This window comes from Panulirus ornatus, chromosome 1, assembly GCF_036320965.1.
Source record: "Panulirus ornatus isolate Po-2019 chromosome 1, ASM3632096v1, whole genome shotgun sequence".
Taxonomy (NCBI): Eukaryota; Metazoa; Arthropoda; class Malacostraca; order Decapoda; family Palinuridae; genus Panulirus; species Panulirus ornatus.
In genome coordinates this window covers 44,616,629-44,635,048 of record NC_092224.1, presented here as the reverse complement: position 1 = coordinate 44,635,048, position 18,420 = coordinate 44,616,629, and the positions used below count along the sequence as shown (strand labels likewise).

The 18,420-nt window shown below is 42.3% G+C and overlaps 1 protein-coding gene across 1 annotated transcript in view; it reads right to left on the bottom strand.

The window, feature by feature from the left end:
- Nucleotides 1–18,420, bottom strand: part of Atg6 (Beclin-1-like Atg6) — a 379,312-nt gene that overhangs the window by 98,293 nt on the left and 262,599 nt on the right. Inside the window, exon 6 of the mRNA XM_071696219.1 lies at nt 18,079–18,302. Coding sequence (XP_071552320.1) covers nt 18,079–18,302 — 224 coding nt within the window. The remainder of the gene's footprint in view (nt 1–18,078; nt 18,303–18,420) is intronic.

Here is an 18,420-nt window from a genome sequence, read left to right as displayed (position 1 = left end):
TCAGCGGATGGAACCATGGAAGCGGAAGTGGATCATAGGGTGGGGGAGGGGGCGAAAATTTTGGGAGCCTTGAAAAATGTGTGGAAGTCGAGAACATTATCCCGGAAAGCAAAAATGGGTATGTTTGAAGGAATAGTAGTTCCAACAATGTTGTATGGTTGCGAGGCGTGGGCTATGGATAGAGTTGTGCGCAGGAGGATCGATGTGCTGGAAATGAGATGTTTGAGGACAATGTGTGGTGTGAGGTGGTTTGATCGAGTAAGTAACGTAAGGGTAAGAGAGATGTGTGGAAATAAAAAGAGCGTGGTTGAGAGAGCAGAAGAGGGTGTTTTGAAATGGTTTGGGCACATGGAGAGAATGAGTGAGGAAAGATTGACCAAGAGGATATATGTGTCGGAGGTGGAGGGAACGAGGAGAAGAGGGAGACCAAATTGGAGGTGGAAAGATGGAGTGAAAAGGATTTTGTGTGATCGGGGCCTGAACATGCAGGAGGGTGAAAGGAGGGCAAGGAATAGAGTGAATTGGAGCGATGTGGTATACAGGGGTTGACGTGCTGTCAGTGGATTGAATCAAGGCATGTGAAGCGTCTGGGGTAAACCATGGAAAGCTGTGTAGGTATGTATATTTGCGTGTGTGGACGTGTGTATGTACATGTGTATGGGGGGGGTTGGGCCATTTCTTTCGTCTGTTTCCTTGCGCTACCTCGCAAACGCAGGAGACAGCGACAAAGTATAAAAAAAAAAAAAAAAAAAAAATATATATATGTGTTATCCCTGGGGATAGGGGAGAAAGAATACTTCCCACGTATTCCCTGCGCATCGTAGAAGGTGACTAAAAGGGAAGGGAGCGGGGGGCTGGAAATCCTCCCCTCTCGTTTTTTTTTTTTTTATTTTTTTATTTTTTTTTTTTTTTTTTTTTTTTTTTTTTTTTTTTTTTCCCAGAAGAAGGAACAGAGAATTGGGCCAGGTGAGGATATTCCCTCAAAGGCCCAGTCCTCTGTTCTTAGCGCTACCTCGCTGATGCGGGAAATGGCGAATAGTATGAAAAAAAAAAAAAAAAAATATATGTGTATGTGGGCGGGTTGGGCCATTCTTTCGTCTGTTTCCTTGTGCTACCTCGCTAACGCGGGAGACATATATATATATATATTCTTCTGTTTCCCATTTCAGAAAGTTAAAAAAAAAAAAAAAAAAAACACAAGGAGGGGAGGATTTCTGGCCCCCCGCTCCCGTCCCCTCTAGCGTGGTTGAGAGAGCAGAGGAGGGTGTTTTGAAATGGTTTGGGCACATGGAGAGAATGAGTGAGGAAAGATTGACCAAGAGGATATATGTGTCGGAGGTGGAGGGAACGAGGAGAAGAGGGAGACCAAATTGGAGGTGGAAGGATGGAGTGAAAAAGATTTTGTGTGATCGGGGCCTGAACATGCAGGAGGGTGAAAGGAGGGCAAGGAATAGAGTGAATTGAAGCGATGTGGTATACCGGGGTTGACGTGCTGTCAGTGGATTGAATCAGGGCATATGAAGCGTCTGGGGTAAACCATGGAAAGCTGTGTAGGTATGTATATTTGCGTGTGTGGACGTATGTATATACATGTGTATGGGGGTGGGTTGGGCCATTTCTTTCGTCTGTTTCCTTGCGCTACCTACCTCGCAAACGCGGGAGACAGCAACAAAGCAAAAAAAAAAAAAAAAATATATACATATATATATATATATATATATATATATATATATATATATATATATATATATATATATATATATATCTCACATGAATCAGCCACCAGCGCTGTATCATCAGCGAACAACAACTGACTCACTTCCCAAGCTCTCTCATCCCCAACAGACTTCATACTTGCCCCTCTTTCCAAAACTCTTGCATTCACCTCCCTAACAACCCCATCCATAAACAAATTAAACAACCATGGAGACATCACACACCCCTGTCGCAAACCTACATTCACTGACAACCAATCACTTTCCTCTCTTCCTACACGTACACATGCCTTACATCCTCGATAAAGCTGGTGACTGAGTTTGGTAAAGTGTGTGGAAGAAGAAAGTTGAGAGTGAATGTGAATAAGAGCAAGGTTATTAGGTACAGTAGGGTTGAGGGTCAAGTCAATTGGGAGGTGAGTTTGAATGGAGAAAAACTGGAGGAAGTGATGTGTTTTAGATATCTGGGAGTGGATCTGGCAGCGGATGGAACCATGGAAGCGGAAGTGGATCATAGGGTGGGGGAGGGGGCGAAAATTCTGGGGGCCTTGAAGAATGTGTGGAAGTAGAGAACATTATCTCGGAAAGCAAAAATGGGTATGTTTGAAGGAATAGTGGTTCCAACAATGTTGTATGGTTGCGAGGCGTGGGCTATGGATAGAGTTGTGCGCAGGAGGATGGATGTGCTGGAAATGAGATGTTTGAGGACAATGTGTGGTGTGAGGTGGTTTGATCGAGTGAGTAACGTAAGGGTAAGAGAGATGTGTGGAAATAAAAAGAGCGTGGTTGAGAGAGCAGAAGAGGGTGTTTTGAAGTGGTTTGGGCACATGGAGAGGATGAGTGAGGAATGATTGACCAAGAGGATATATGTGTCGGAGGTGGAGGGAGCAAGGAGAAGAGGGAGACCAAATTGGAGGTGGAAAGATGGAGTGAAAAAGATTTTGTGTGATCGGGGCCTGAACATGCAGGAGGGTGAAAGGAGGGCAAGGAATAGAGTGAATTGGAGCGATGTGGTATACCGGGGTTGACGTGCTGTCAGTGGATTGAATCAAGGCATGTGAAGCGTCTGGGGTAAACCATGGAAAGCTGTGTAGGTATGTGTATTTGCGTGGGTGGACGTGTGTATATGCATGTGTGTGGGGGGGGTTGGGCCATTTCTTTCGTCTGTTTCCTTGCGCTACCTCGCAAACGCGGGAGACAGCGACAAAGTATAAAAAAAAAAAAAAAATATATATATATATATATATATATATATATATATATATATATATATATATATATATATATGAGGGAATAATTGGTATACATGGGGTGTTCAGTGTTGTAAATGGAAATGGTGAGGAGCTTGTAGATTTATGTGCTGAAAAAGGACTGGTGATTGGGAATACCTGGTTTAAAAAGCGAGATATACATAAGTATACGTATGTAAGTAGGAGACATGGCCAGAAAGCGTTATTGGATTACGTGTTAATTGATAGGCGCACGAAAGAGAGACTTTAGGATGTTAATGTGCTGAAAGGTGCAACTGGAGGGATGTCTGATCATTATCTTGTGGAGGCTAAGGTGAAGATTTGTATGGGTTTTCAGAAAAGGAGAGTGAATGTTGGGGTGAAGAGGGTGGTGAGAGTAAGTGAGCTTGGGAAGGAGACTTGTGTGAGGAAGTACCAGGAGAGACTGAGTACAGAATGGAAAAAGGTGAGAACAATGGAAGTAAGGGGAGTGGGGGAGGAATGGGATGTATTTAGGGAATCAGTGATGGATTGCGCAAAAGATGCTTGTGGCATGAGAAGAGTGGGAGGTGGGTTGATTAGAAAGGGTAGTGAGTGGTGGGATGAAGAAGTAAGATTATTAGTGAAAGAGAAGAGAGAGGCATTTGGCCAATTTTTGCAGGGAAAAAATGCAATTGAGTGGGAGATGTATAAAAGAAAGAGACAGGAGGTCAAGAGAAAGGTGCAAGAGGTGAAAAAGAGGGCAAATGAGAGTTGGGGTGAGAGAGTATCATTAAATTTTAGGCAGAATAAAAAGATGTTCTGGAAGGAGGTAAATAAAGTGTGTAAGACAAGGGAGCAAATGGGAACTTCAGTGAAGGGTGCAAATGGGGAGGTGATAACAAGTAGTGGTGATGTGAGAAAGAGATGGAGTGAGTATTTTGAAGGTTTGTTGAATGTGTTCGATGATAGAGTGGCAGATATAGGATGTTTTAGTTGAGGTGGGGTGCAAAGTGAGAGCGTTAGGGAAAATGATTTGGTAAACAGAGAAAAGGTAGTAAAAGCTTTGCGGAAGATGAAAGCCGGCAAGGCAGCAGGTTTGGATGGTATTGCAGTGGCATTTATTAAAAAAGGGGGTGACTGTATTGTTGACTGGTTGGTAAGGTTATTTAATGTATGTATGACTCATGGTGAGGTGCCTGAGGATTGGCGGAATGCGTGCATAGTGCCATTGTACAAAGGCAAAGGGGATAAGAGTGAGTGCTCAAATTTTAGAGGTATAAGTTTGTTGAGTATTCCTGGTAAATTATATAGGAGGGTATTGATTGAGAGGGTGAAAGCATGTACAGAGCATCAGATTGGGGAAGAGCAGTGTGGTTTCAGAAATGGTAGAGGATGTGTGGATCAGGTGTTTGCTTTGAAGAATGTATGTGAGAAATACTTAGAAAAGCAAATGGATTTGTATGTAGCATTTATGGATCTGGAGAAGGCATATGATAGAGTTGATAGAGATGCTCTGTGGAAGGTATTAAGAATATATGGTGTGGGAGGCAAGTTGTTAGAAGCAGTGAAAAGTTTTTATCGAGGATGTAAGGCATGTGTACGTGTAGGAAGAGAGGAAAGTGTTTGGTTCTCAGTGAATGTAGGTTTGCGGCAGGGGTGTGTGATGTCTCCATGGTTGTTTAATTTGTTTATGGATGGGGTTGTTAGGGAGGTGAATGCAAGAGTTTTGGAAAGAGGGGCAAGTATGAAGTCTCTTGTGGATGAGAGAGCTTGGGAAGTGAGTCAGTTGTTGTTCGCTGATGATACAGCACTGGTGGCTGATTCATGTGAGAAACTGCAGAAGCTGGTGACTGAGTTTGGTAAAGTGTGTGAAAGAAGAAAGTTAAAAGTAAATGTGAATAAGAGCAAGGTTATTAGGTACAGTAGGGTTGAAGGTCAAGTCAATTGGGAGGTAAGTTTGAATGGAGTAAAACTGGAGGAAGTAAAGTGTTTTAGATATCTGGGAGTGGATCTGGCAGCGGATGGAACCATGAAAGCGGAAGTGGATCATAGGGTGGGGGAGGGGGCGAAAATCCTGGGAGCCTTGAAGAATGTGTGGAAGTCGAGAACATTATCTCGGAAAGCAAAAATGGGTATGTTTGAAGGAATAGTGGTTCCAACAATGCTGTATGGTTGCAAGGCGTGGGCTATGGATAGATTTGTGCACAGGAGGGTGGATGTGCTGGAAATGAGATGTTTGAGGACAATGTGTGGTGTGTGGTGGTTTGATCGAGTAAGTAACGTAAGGGTAAGAGAGATGTGTGGAAATAAATAGAGCGTGGTTGAGAGAGCAGAAGAGGGTGTTTTGAAATGGTTTGGGCACATGGAGAGAATGAGTGAGGAAAGATTGACCAAGAGGATATATGTGTCGGAGGTGGAGGGAACGAGGAGAAGAGGGAGACCAAATTGGAGGTGGAAAGATGGAGTGAAAAAGATTTTGTGTGATCGGGGCCTGAACATGCAGGAGGGTGAAAGGAGGGCAAGGAATAGAGTGAATTGGAGCGATGTGGTATACCGGGTTGACGTGCTGTCAGTGGATTGAATCAGGGCATGTGAAGCGTCTGGGGTAAACCATGGAAAGCTGTGTAGGTATGTATATTTGCGTGTGTGGACGTGTATGTATATACATGTGTATGGGGGTGGGTGGGCCATTTCTTTCGTCTGTTTCCTTGCGCTACCTCGCAAGCACGGGAGACCGACAAAGCAAAAAAAATATATATATATATATATATATATATATATATATATATATATATATATATATATATATATATATATATATACCCCTAAGGATGGATGAAGGAGAGAGAATACTTCCCATGCTTTCCTCACATGTCGAAGAGGGCAACTAAAGTGGACGGGAGCGTTGGGCTAGAAACCCTCCCCTCCTTGTATTCTAAATTCTTAAAAGGGGAAACAGAAAAAGGAGTCATGCGGGGAGTGCTCATCCTCCTTGAAGGCTCAGATTGGGGTGTCTAAATGTGTGTGTATGTAACCAAGATGAGAAAAAAGGAAAGATTGGTTGTAAGTTTGAGGAAAGGAACCTGGATGTTCTGGCTTTGAGTGAAACAAAGCTCAATGGTAAAGGAGAAGAGTGGTTTGGGAATGTCTTGGGGGTAAAGTCAAGGGGTGGTGAGATTACAAATGCAAGGGAAGGAGTAGTACTACTCCTGAAACAGGAGTGGTGGGAGTATGTGATAGAGTGTAAGAAAGTAAACTCTAGATTGATTTATTTATTTTGCTTTGTCACTGTCTCCCATGTTAGCGAGGAAGCGCTAGGAAAAAGATGAAAGAATGGCCCAACCCATCCACATACACATGTATATACATACATGTCCACACACATAGACACATACATATATACACATGTACATAATTCATATTGTCTACCTTCATTGATTTCCAGTGCCACCCTGCCACATATGAATATAACAACACTCTCCCCCCTCATGTGCGGGAGGTATCGCTTGGAAAAGACAACAAGGCCACATTCGTTCACGCTCTCTAGGTGTCATGTAATAATGCACCAAAACCACAGCTCCCTTTCCACATCCAGGCCCCACACAACTTTCAATGGTTTACCCCAGACGCTTCACATGCCCTGGTTCAATCCACTGACAGCACGTCAACCCCGGTATACCACATCGTTCAAATTCACTCTATTCCTTGCATGCCTTTCACCCTCCTGCATGTTTAGGCCGCGATCACTCAAAATCTTCTCCACTCCATCTTTCCACCTCCAATTTGGTCTCCCACTTCTCATTCCCTCCACCTCTGACACATATATCCTCTTGGCCAATATTTCCTCACTCATTCTCTCCATGTGACCAAACCATTTCAAAACACCCTCTTCTGCTCTCTCAAGCACACTCTTTTTATTACCACACATCTCTCTTACCCTATTATTACTTACTCGATCAAACCACCTCAAACCACATATTGTCCTCAAACATCTCATTTCCAGCAAATCCACCCTCCTCCGCACAACTCTATCTATAGCCCATGCCTTGCAACCATATAACATTGTTGGAATGACTATTCCTTCAAACACACCCATTTTTGCTTTCTGAGATAATGTTCTCAACTTACACATATTCTTCAATGCTTCCAAAACTTTTGCCCCCTTCTCCACCCAATGATTCACTTCCACTTTCATGGTTCCATCTGCTCCCAAATCCACTACGAGAAATCTAAAACACTTCATTTCCTCCAGTTTTTCCCAATTCAAACTTACCTCCCAATTCAAACTTACCTCCCAGTTGACTTGACCCTCAACCCTACTGTACCTAACAACCTTGCCCTTATTCACAGTTACTCTCAGCTTTCTTCTTTCATACACTTTACGTAACTCAGTCACCACCTTCTGCAGTTTCTAACACAAATCACCCACTAGTGCTGTATCATCAACGAACAACAACTGACTCAATTCCCAAGCTCTCTCATCCACAATAGACTGCATACTTGCCCCTCTTTCAAAAACTCTTGCATTCACCTCCCTAACAACCCCATCCATAAACAAATTAAACAACCATGGAGACATCACACACCCCTGCCGCAAACCTATATTCACTGAGAATCAATCACTTTCCTCTCTTCCTACACATACACATGCCTTACATCCTCGATAAAAACTTTTCACTGCTTCTAACAACTTGCCTGCCACACCATATATTCTTAATACCTTCCACAGAGCATCTCTATCCACTCTATCATATGCCTTCTCCAGATCCATAAATTCTACATACAAATCCATTTGCTTTTCTAAGTATTTCTCACATACATTCTTCAAAGCAAACACCTGATCCACACATCCTCTACCACTTCTGAAACCATACTGCTCTTCCCCAATCCGATGATCCGTAAATGCCTTCATCCTCTCAATCAATACCCTCCTATATAATTTCCCAGGAATACTCAACAAACTTTATATATTTTATTTATTATACTTTGTCGCTGTCTCCCGCGTTTGCGAGGTAGCCCAAGGAAACGGACGAAAGAAATGGCCCAACCCCCCCATACACATGTATATACATACGTCCACACACGCAAATATACATACCTACACAGCTTTCCATGGCTTACCCCAGACGCTTCACATGCCTTGATTCAATCCACTGACAGCACGTCAACCCCGGTATACCACATCGCTCCAATTCACTCTATTCCTTGCCCTCCTTTCACCCTCCTGCATGTTCAGGCCCCGATCACACAAAATCTTTTTCACTCCATCTTTCCACCTCCAATTTGGTCTCCCTCTTCTCCTTGTTCCCTCCACCTCCGACACATATATCCTCTTGGTCAATCTTTCCTCACTCATCCTCTCCATGTGCCCAAACCACTTCAAAACACCCTCTTCTGCTCTCTCAACCACGCTCTTTTTATTTCCACACATCTCTCTTACCCTTACGTTACTCACTTGATCAAACCACCTCACACCACACATTGTCCTCAAACATCTCATTTCCAGCACATCCATCCTCCTGCGCACAACTCTATCCATAGCCCACGCCTCGCAACCATACAACATTGTTGGAACCACTATTCCTTCAAACATACCCATTTTTGCTTTCCGAGATAATGTTCTCGACTTCCACACATTCTTCAAGGCCCCCAGAATTTTCGCCCCCTCCCCCACCCTATGATCCACTTCCGCTTCCATGGTTCCATCCGCTGCCAGATCCACTCCCAGATATCTAAAACACTTCACTTCCTCCAGTTTTTCTCCATTCAAACTCACCTCCCAATTGACTTGACCCTCAACCCTACTGTACCTAATAACCTTGCTCTTATTCACATTTACTCTTAACTTTCTTCTTCCACACACTTTACCAAACTCAGTCACCAGCTTCTGCAGTTTCTCACATGAATCACATGAATTACCACTGTAATTACAGCACTCACTTTTATCCCCTTTGCCTTTGTAAAATGGCAATATGCAAGCATTCTGCCAATCCTCAGGCACCTCACCATGAGTCATACATACATTAAATAACCTTACCAACCAGTCAACAGTACAGTCACCCCCTTTTTTAATAAATTTCACTGCAATACCATCTAAACCCGCTGCCTTGCCGGCTTTCATCTTCCACAAAGCTTTTACTACCTATTCTCTCTTTACCAAATCATTCTCCCTAACTCCCTCACTTTGCACACCACCTCAACCAAAATACACTATATCTGCCACTCTATCATCAAACACATTCAGCAAACCTTCAAAATACTCACTCCATCTCCTTCTCACATCACCACTACTTGTTATCACTTCCCCATTAGCCCCCTTCACTGAAGTTCCCATTTGTTCCCTTGTCTTATGCACTTTATTTACCTCATTCCAAAACATCTTTTTATTCGCCCTAAAATTTAATGATACTCTCTCACCCCAACTCTCATTTGCCCTCTTTTTCACCTCTTGCACCTTTCTCTTGACCTCCTGCTTCTTTCTTTTATACATCTCCCACTCATTTGCATTATTTCCCTGCAAAAATCGTCGAAATGCCTCTCTTTACCTAATAATCTTACTTCTTCATCCCACCACTCTCTACCCTTTCTAATCTGCCCACCTCCCACGCTTCTCATGCCACAAGCATCTTTTGCGCAAGCAATCACTGCTTCCCTAAATACATCCCATTCCTCCCCCATTCACCTTACGTCCTTTGTCATCACCTTTTTTCCATTCTGTACTCAGTCTCTCCTGGTACTTCATCACACAAGTCTCCTTCCCAAGCTCACTTACTCTCAACAATATTTTTACCCCAATATTCTCTTTTCATTCTCCATTCTTTTTGAAAACCTCTACAAATCTTCACCTTCGCCTCCATAAGATAATAATCAGACATCCCTCCAGTTGCACCTCCCAGCACATTAGCATCCAAAAGTCTCTCTTTCGCACACCTATCAATTAACACATAATCCAATAATGCTCTCTGGCCATCTCTCCAACATACATACATATACTTATGTATATTTCTTTTTTAAACCAGTTATTTCCAATCACCAGTCCTTTTTCAGCACATAAATCTACAAGCTCTTCACCATTTCCATTTACAACACTGAACACCCCATGTACACCAATTATTCCTTCAACTGCCACGTCAATCATCTTTGCATTCAAATCACCTATCACTATAACCCGGTCTCATGCATCAAAACCACTAACACACTCACTCAGCTGCTCCCAAAACACTTGCCTCTCATGATCTTTCTTCTCATGCCCAGGTGCATATGCACCAATAATCATCCATCTCTCTCCATCACCTTTCAGTTTTACCCATATCAATCTAGAATTTACTTTCTTACACTCTATCACATACTCCCATCACTCCTGTTTCAGGAGTAGTACTTCTCCTTTCCTTGCTCTTGTCCGCTCAATAACCCCTGACTTTACTCCCAAGACATTCTCAAACCACTCTTCCCCTTTACCCTTGAGCTTCGTTTCACTCAGAGCCAAAACATCCAAGCTCCTTTCCTCAAACATACTACCTATCTCTCCTTTTTCTCATCTTGGTTAAATCCACACAGATTTAAACATCCCAATCTGAGACTACGAGGAGGATGAGCACTCCCCATGTGACTCCTTCTTCTGTTTCCCCTTTTAGAAAGTTAAAATATAAGGAGGGGAGGGTTTACAACCCCCCACTCCCATTCCCTTTAGTCGCCTTGTACGACACATGAGGAATGCGTGGGAAGCATTCTTTCTCCCCTATCCCCAAGGATAGAATGATATGGGTAAAACTGAAAGTGGATGGAGAGAGATGGGTGATTATTGGTGCATATGCACTTGGGCATGAGAAGAAAGAGCATGGGAGGCAAGTGTTTTGGAAGCAGCTGAGTGAGTGTATTAGTAGTTTTGATGCAGGAGACCAGGTTATAGTGATGGGTGATCTGAATGCAAAGGTGAGTAATGTGGCAGTTGAGGGAAGAATTGGTGTACATAGGGTGTTCAGTGCTGTAAATGGAAATAGTGAGGAGCTTGTAGATGTGTGCGCTGAAAAAGGGGCTGGTGATTGGGAATACCTGGTTTAAAAAGAGAGATATACATAAGTATACACATGTAAGTAGGAGAGACGGCCAGAGACTGTTGTTGGATTATGTGTTAATTGATAGGTGCGTGAAAGAAGGGCTTTTGGATGTTAATGTGCTGAGAGGTGCAACTGGAGGGATGTCTGATCATAATCTTGTGGAGGCGAAGGTGAAGATTTGTAGAGGTTTTCAGAAAAGAAGAGAGAATGTTGGGGTGAAGAGAGTGGTTGGAGTAAGTGAGCTTGGGAAGGAGACTTGTGTGAGAAAGTACCATGAGAGTACAGAATTGGAAAAGCACAAAAGATACTTGTGGCATGAGAAGCATGGGAGGTGAGCAGATCAGAAAGGGTAGTGAGTGGTGGGATCAAGAGGTAAGATTATTACTGAAAGAGAAGAGAGATGCATTTGGATGATTATTGCAGGAAAATAATGCAAATGACTGAGAGATGTATAAAAGAAAGAGGGAGGAGGTCAAGATAATGGTTCAAGAGGTGAAAAAGAGGGCAAATGAGAGTTGGGGTGAGAGAGTATCATTAAATTTTAGAGAGAATAAAAAGATGTTTTGGAAGGAGGTAAAGTGCAGAAGACAAGGTAACAAATGGGAACATCAGTGAAGGGGGCTAATGGGGAGGTGATAACAAGTAGTGGTGATGTGAGAAGGAGATGGAGTGAGTATTTTGAAGGATTATTGAATGTGTTTGATGATAGAGTGGCAGATACAGGGTGTTTTGGTCGAGGTGGTGTGCAAAGTGAGAGGGTTAGGGAAAATGACTTGGTAAACAGAGAGGAGGTAGTAAAAGCTTTGCAGAAGATGAAAGCCGGCAAGGCAGCAGGTTTGGATGGTATTGCAGTGGAATTTATTAAAAAAGGGGGTGACTGTGTTGTTGACTGGTTGGTAAGGTTATTTAATGTATGTATGACTCACGGTGAGGTGCCTGAGGATTGGCAGAATGTTTGCATGGCGCCATTGTACAAAGGCAAAGGGGATAAGAATGAGTGCTCAAATTACAGAGATATAAGTTTGTTGAGTAATCCTGGGAAATTATATGGGAGGGTATTGATTGAGAGGGTGAAGGCATGTACAGAACATCAGACTGGGGAAGAACCGTGTGATTTCGGAAGTGGTAGAGGATGTGTGGATCAAGTGTTTGCTTTGAAGAATGTATGTGAGAAATACTAAAAAAAGCAAATGGATTTGTATGTAGCATTTATGGATCTGGAGAAGGCATATGATGGAGTTGATAGAGATGCTTTATGGAAGGTGTTAAGAATATATGGTGTGGAAGGCAAGTTTTCAGAAGCAGTGAAAAGTTTTAATCGAGGATGTAAGGCATGTGTACGTGTAGGAAGAGAGGAAAGAGATTGGTTCTCAGTAAATGTTGGTTTCCGGCATGGGTAAGTGATGTCTCCATGGTTGTTTAATTTGTTTATGGATGGGAATGTTAGGGAGGTGAATGCAAGAGTTTTGGAAAGAGGGGCAAGTATGCAGTCTGTTGTGGATGAGAGAGCTTGGGAAGTGAGTCAGTTGTTGTTCACTGATGGTACCGCGCTGATGGCTGATTCGGGCAAGAAACTGCAGAAGCTGGTGACTGAGTTTGGTAAAGTGTGTGAAAGAAGAAAGCGGAGAGTAAATGTAAATAAGAGCAAGATTATTAGGTATAGTAGGGTTAAGGGACAAGTCAATTCAGAGGTAAGTTTGAATGCAGAAAAACTGGGGAAAGTGAAGTGTTTTACATATCTGGAAATGGATTTGGCAGCAGATGGAACCATGGAAGTAGAAGTGAATCATAGGGTGGGGGAGGGGGCGAAAGTTCTGTGAGCGTTGAAAAATGTGTGGAAGTCGAGAACATTAGCTCGGAAAGCAAAAATGGGTATCTTTGAAGGAATAGTGGTTCCAACAATGTTATATGGTTGTGAGGTGTGGCTATAGATAGAGTTGTGCATAGGAGTGTGGATGTGCTAGAAATGAGATGTTTGAGAACAATATGTGGTGTGAGGTGGTTTGATTAAGTAATGAAACGGTAAGAGGGATTTGTGGTAATAAAAAGAGTGTGGTTAAGAGAGCAGAAGAGGGTGTTTTGAAATGGTATGGTCACATGGAGAGAATGAGTGAGGAAAGATTGACAAAGAGGATATATGTGTCAGAGGTGGAGGGAACAAGTAGAAGTGGGAGACCAAATTGGAGGTGGAAAGATGGGGTGAAAAAGATTCTGATTGATTGGGGCCTAAACATGCAGGAGGGTGAAAGGCATGCAAGGAATAGAGTGAATTGGAACGGTGTGGTATACTGGGGTCGACATGCTGTCAATGGATTGAACCAGGGCATGTGAAGCGTCTGGGGTAAGCCATGGAAAGTTCTGTGGGGCCTGGATATGGAAAGGGTGCTGTGGTTTCAGTGAATTATACATGACAGCTAGAGACTGAGTGTGAACCAATGTGGCCTTGTTGTCTTTTCCTAGCGCTATCTCGCACACATGCAGGGGAGGGGTTTGTCATTTCATGTGTGGCGGAGTGGCAATGGAAATCAATAAGGGTAGACAGTATGAATTATGTACATGCCTATATATGTATATGTCTGTGTGTGTATATATATGTATACATTGAGATTTATAGGTATGTATATGTGCGTGTGTGGATGTGTATGTATATACATGTGTATGTGGGTTGGTTGGGCCATTCTTTCGTTTGTGTCCTTGCGCTACCTCGCTAACGTGGGAGACAGCGACAAAGTATAATAAATAAATAAATCTATTTTAAATTTATCTATTTTGCTTTGTCGTTGTCTCCCATGTTAGCAAGGTAGCACAACGAAACAGAAAAAAGAATGGCCCAACCCACCCACATACACATGTATATACATACGCTTCCACACACGCAAATATACATACCTATATATCTCAACGTAAACATATATATACACACACAGACATATACATATATACACATGTACATAATTCATCCTGTCTCCCCTTATTCATTCCCATTGCCACCCCATCACACATGAAATAACACCCCCCCCACCCCACCCCGACATGTGCGCAAGGTAGCACTAGGGAAAGACAACAAAGGCCACATTCGTTCACACTCAGTCTCTAGCTGTAATGTATAATGCACTGAAACCACAGCTCCCTTTCTACATCCAGGCCCCACAGAACTTTTCCTGGTTTACCCCAAATGCTTCACATGCCCTGGTTCAATCCATTGACAGCATGTCGACCCGGTATACCACATCGTTCCAATTCATTCTATTCCTTGCATGCCTTTCACCCTCCTGCATGTTCAGCCCTGATCACTAAGAATCTTTTTCACTCCTTCTTTCCACCTCCAATTTGGTCTCCCACTTCTCGTTCCTTCCACCTCTGACATATATATCCTCTTGGTCAATCTTTCCTCACTCATTCTCTCTATGTGACCAAACCGTTCAAAAACATCCTCTTCTGCTCTCTCAACCACACTCTTTTTGTTATCACACATCTCTCTTACCCTTTCATTACTTACTCGATCAAACCACCTCACACAACATAATGTCCTCAAACATCTCATTTCCAGCACATCCACCCTCCTCCACACAACTCTATCTATAGCCCACGCCTTGCAACCATATAACATTGTTGGAACCACTATTCCTTCAAACATACCCATGCTTTCCGAGATAACGTTCTCGCCTTCCACACATTTTTCAAAGCTCCCAGAACTTTCAGCCCCTCCCCCACCCTATGACTCACTTCCACTTCCATGGTTTCATCCGCCGCCAAATCTACTCCCAGATATCTAGAACACTTCACTTCCTCCATTTAAACTTACCTCCCAATTGACTTGTCCCTCGACCCTACTGTACCCAATAACCTTGCTCTTATTCACATTTACTCCAGGCTTTCTTCTTTCATACACGAATCAGCCACCAGCGCTGTATCATCAGTGAACAGCAACTGACTCACTTCCCAAACTCTCTCATCCACAACAGACTGCATACTTGCCCCTCTCTCCAAAACTCTTGCATTCACCTCCCTAACAACCCCATCCGGAAACTAATTAAACGACCATGGAGACATCACGCACCCCTGCCGCATACCTACATTCACTGAGAACTAATCACTTTCCTCTCTTCCTACTCGTAAACATGCCTAACATCCTCGATAAAAACTTTTCACTGCTTCTAACAACTTGCCTCCCACACCATATATTCTTAATACCTTCCGCAGAGCATCTCTATCAATTCTATCATATGCCTTCTCCAGATCCATAAATGCTACATACAAATCCATTCGCTTTTCTAAGTATTTCTCACATACATTCTTCAAAGCAAACACCTGATCCACACATCCTCTACCACTTCTGAAACAACACTGCTCCTCCCCAATCTGATGCTCTGTACATGCCTTCACCCTCTCAATCAATACCCTCCCATATAATTTCCCAAGAACACTCAACAAACTTATACCTTTGTAATTTGAGCACTCACCTTTATCCCCTTTGCCTTTGTACAATGGCACTATGCAAGCATTATGCCAAAATCAGGCACCTCACCATGAGTCATACATGCATTGAATAACCTTACCAACCAGTCAACAATACAGCCACTCCCATTCTTTTTATAAATTCCACTGCAATACCATCCAAAACTGCTGCCTTGCCGGCTTTCATCTTCTGCAAAGCTTTTACTACCTCTTCTCTGATTACCAAATCATTCTCCTAACCCTCTCACTTTGCACACCACCTCGACCAAAACACCCTATATCAGCCACTCTATCATCAAACACATTCAACAAACCTTCAAAATACTCACTCCATATCCTTCTCATATCACCACTACTTGTTATCATCTCATCATTAGCCCCCTTCACTGATGTTCCAATTTGTTCCCTTGTCTTACGCACTTTATTTACCTCCTTCCAAAACATCTTTTTATTCTCTCTAAAATCTAATGATAGTCTCTCACCACCCCAACTCTCATTTGCCCTCTTTTACACCTCTTGCACCTTTCTCTTGACCTTCTGCCTCTTTCTTTTATAAATCTCCCACTCATTTGCATTATTTCCCTGCAAAAATTGTCCACATGCCTCTCTCTTCTCTTTCAATAATAATCTTACTTCTTTACCCCACCACTCACTACCCTTTCTAATCTGCCCACCTCTCACGTTTCTCATGCCTCAAGCATCTTTTGCGCAAGCCATCACTGCTTCCCTAAATACATCCCATTCCTCCCCCACTCCCCTTACCTCCTTTGTTCTCACCTTTTTCCATTCTGTACTCAGTCTCTCCTGGTACTTCCTCAGACAAGTCTCCTTCCCAAGCTCACTTACTTTCACCACTCTCTTCACATTCATCTCCAAAAGATAATGATCAGACATCCCTCCAGTTGCACCTCTCAGCACATTATATTACGAAGGTATACATTATCCACTTCTTTCACTTGAAAAAATTTAGAAATTTTGTAGAAGTTCAACAAAACTTTTTAGTAGTGTGGGAGTAAAGCCTGTGTGTTAAATGATTTGCCACTGCAGATGTTTTGTTTCACTTACAGTAAACCATCACTCTAATGGACTTCAATGTATTAGAATTTGGCTTCTAACTGACCCTTCAGACCCCACTGGACCAAGTTCGGCATCAAATGGGTATTTCTGTGAATGTCTGTTATGTCATATATCTAGACTGGTGAGTGAAGGACCCATCAGACTGAGTTTGGGATGTAACACAATAGTCTATTACTTCTTTTTTTTTTGGTCTGAGACACTGAGTGCCAGGAGAACATGTGACAGCCTGCTGCATTTCACTCTAGTGCATTTTATCCCTGTTTTACTAGCACACCATATTTTCACTTTTCACATATACATTCATTGTTATCTACAATAAATCAGTGATGCAACATTATCTTTTGTGCATTTACATCTCAAAAAGTCATTTCATTACGAATTTTGAGATGAAACAAGACATACATTGATGACTGCTTGCCTGTCTGTTATTGGCACCCACTTATCCAACACTTGCCTATTTTTTTCACATAACTGCTGAGTATCTATGGTACAAAGGCCTGCTCTTTTAAATCAAATCATGGCAGGAAAGAGGGCTATCAGTATTGTATGTGCTAAAAGATCCAGGCATACCTCACCACTGTGGAAAAGCTGAAAATGATCACACATCACGATCATGGGGAGAATAGCTTACACCTCATGCAAACCTCATTTCTGACAAGGTGTGTGATTCAAGTGACTCCTGATGATCCTACAGTTATTTCCTTCTGATCTAGTCATCAGTGGTACTCCCTGAATACCTCCAGTCTTGACTTACGGCAGGTTTCCTTACAATTGTTGATATTTCAGTTATCAATGTAACTTGGAAAAGTTTGGGATGTAAAGGAATTTGACCGCTAATGGACCACACTTCCCCACAATTAGTCTGTTACAACAGGTTTTATTGTACACACAAAAAAAGATTACTGATTATTGTTTCATCTTGAGTTATAAAATTTTTCTTGTAATACTTAATGTTATTCACAGATAATATTTCATAACAGCAAAATAACTAGTCAGATACAGGTGTTGTCAAGGTCAAGTGCCTCCACTTCTGTTATAAACACTTAATCTTGTCTAATCTTGGTTAATTTCAAATGCTGAAGAACTAGTATCCATAAAATAAGTATCCACTTGATCCAAAGACAGACCATCATTATCATGTAATTCAGGATCATCACCTCCCTGGTGATATATGTTTCGCTAATTGCAGCTCAGTTTCCATTCTTGTGTGCTCATGAAAATGTGCTGTTATTGGCATGAATGGAGGCTGATTAACTGTGGGGAGAAATTATTGTTCACTGCCACCTCCCAAGTTCTGTGAATGGCCTTGAAAGAGGCACAAAACTTGATTCTTAAATATCCATCTACAGGAGTCACCCTGTTCATGTAAAATCCTTTTGGAGTTATAAAAGGGTCAACATAAACAATGATAACCCTTTTCATTCCTAATAATGCTTCCACAGACCACACATGTCAAGTGACTAACTGTCTGATATAATAACTACTTAATCTTATGCTACAAATATCACCTAAATAATCACCATTAGTCTATACTTATTACCAGAAACAAAACAGACTTACTTGATGGACAAAGAGTTTGAGGAGGTGGGATCTTCAATGCAGTGTTTGTTGATACGATAAGGAAGACAAAACCGGGCTGCCTGGCCTCCCTGAGTCTCCACATGCTGTTGGAATTCTGCTACACATTCCAAAAAGGCTGTCATCCCTGCATCAAACTTCGTATCCCAAAGAAATCGAAATCCACCAGATCCATACAATGGTAATTCTCGATTTTCACCAACAACCTGCTAAGTGGAAAATAATTCAATATTTTCTTCCTACTAATTTTATAGGATTTAGTAAGGGATAATGACAATTCAGTCTGAAAAGGAGTTTGAAAGGAAAGAACCTGGAAGGAATGGA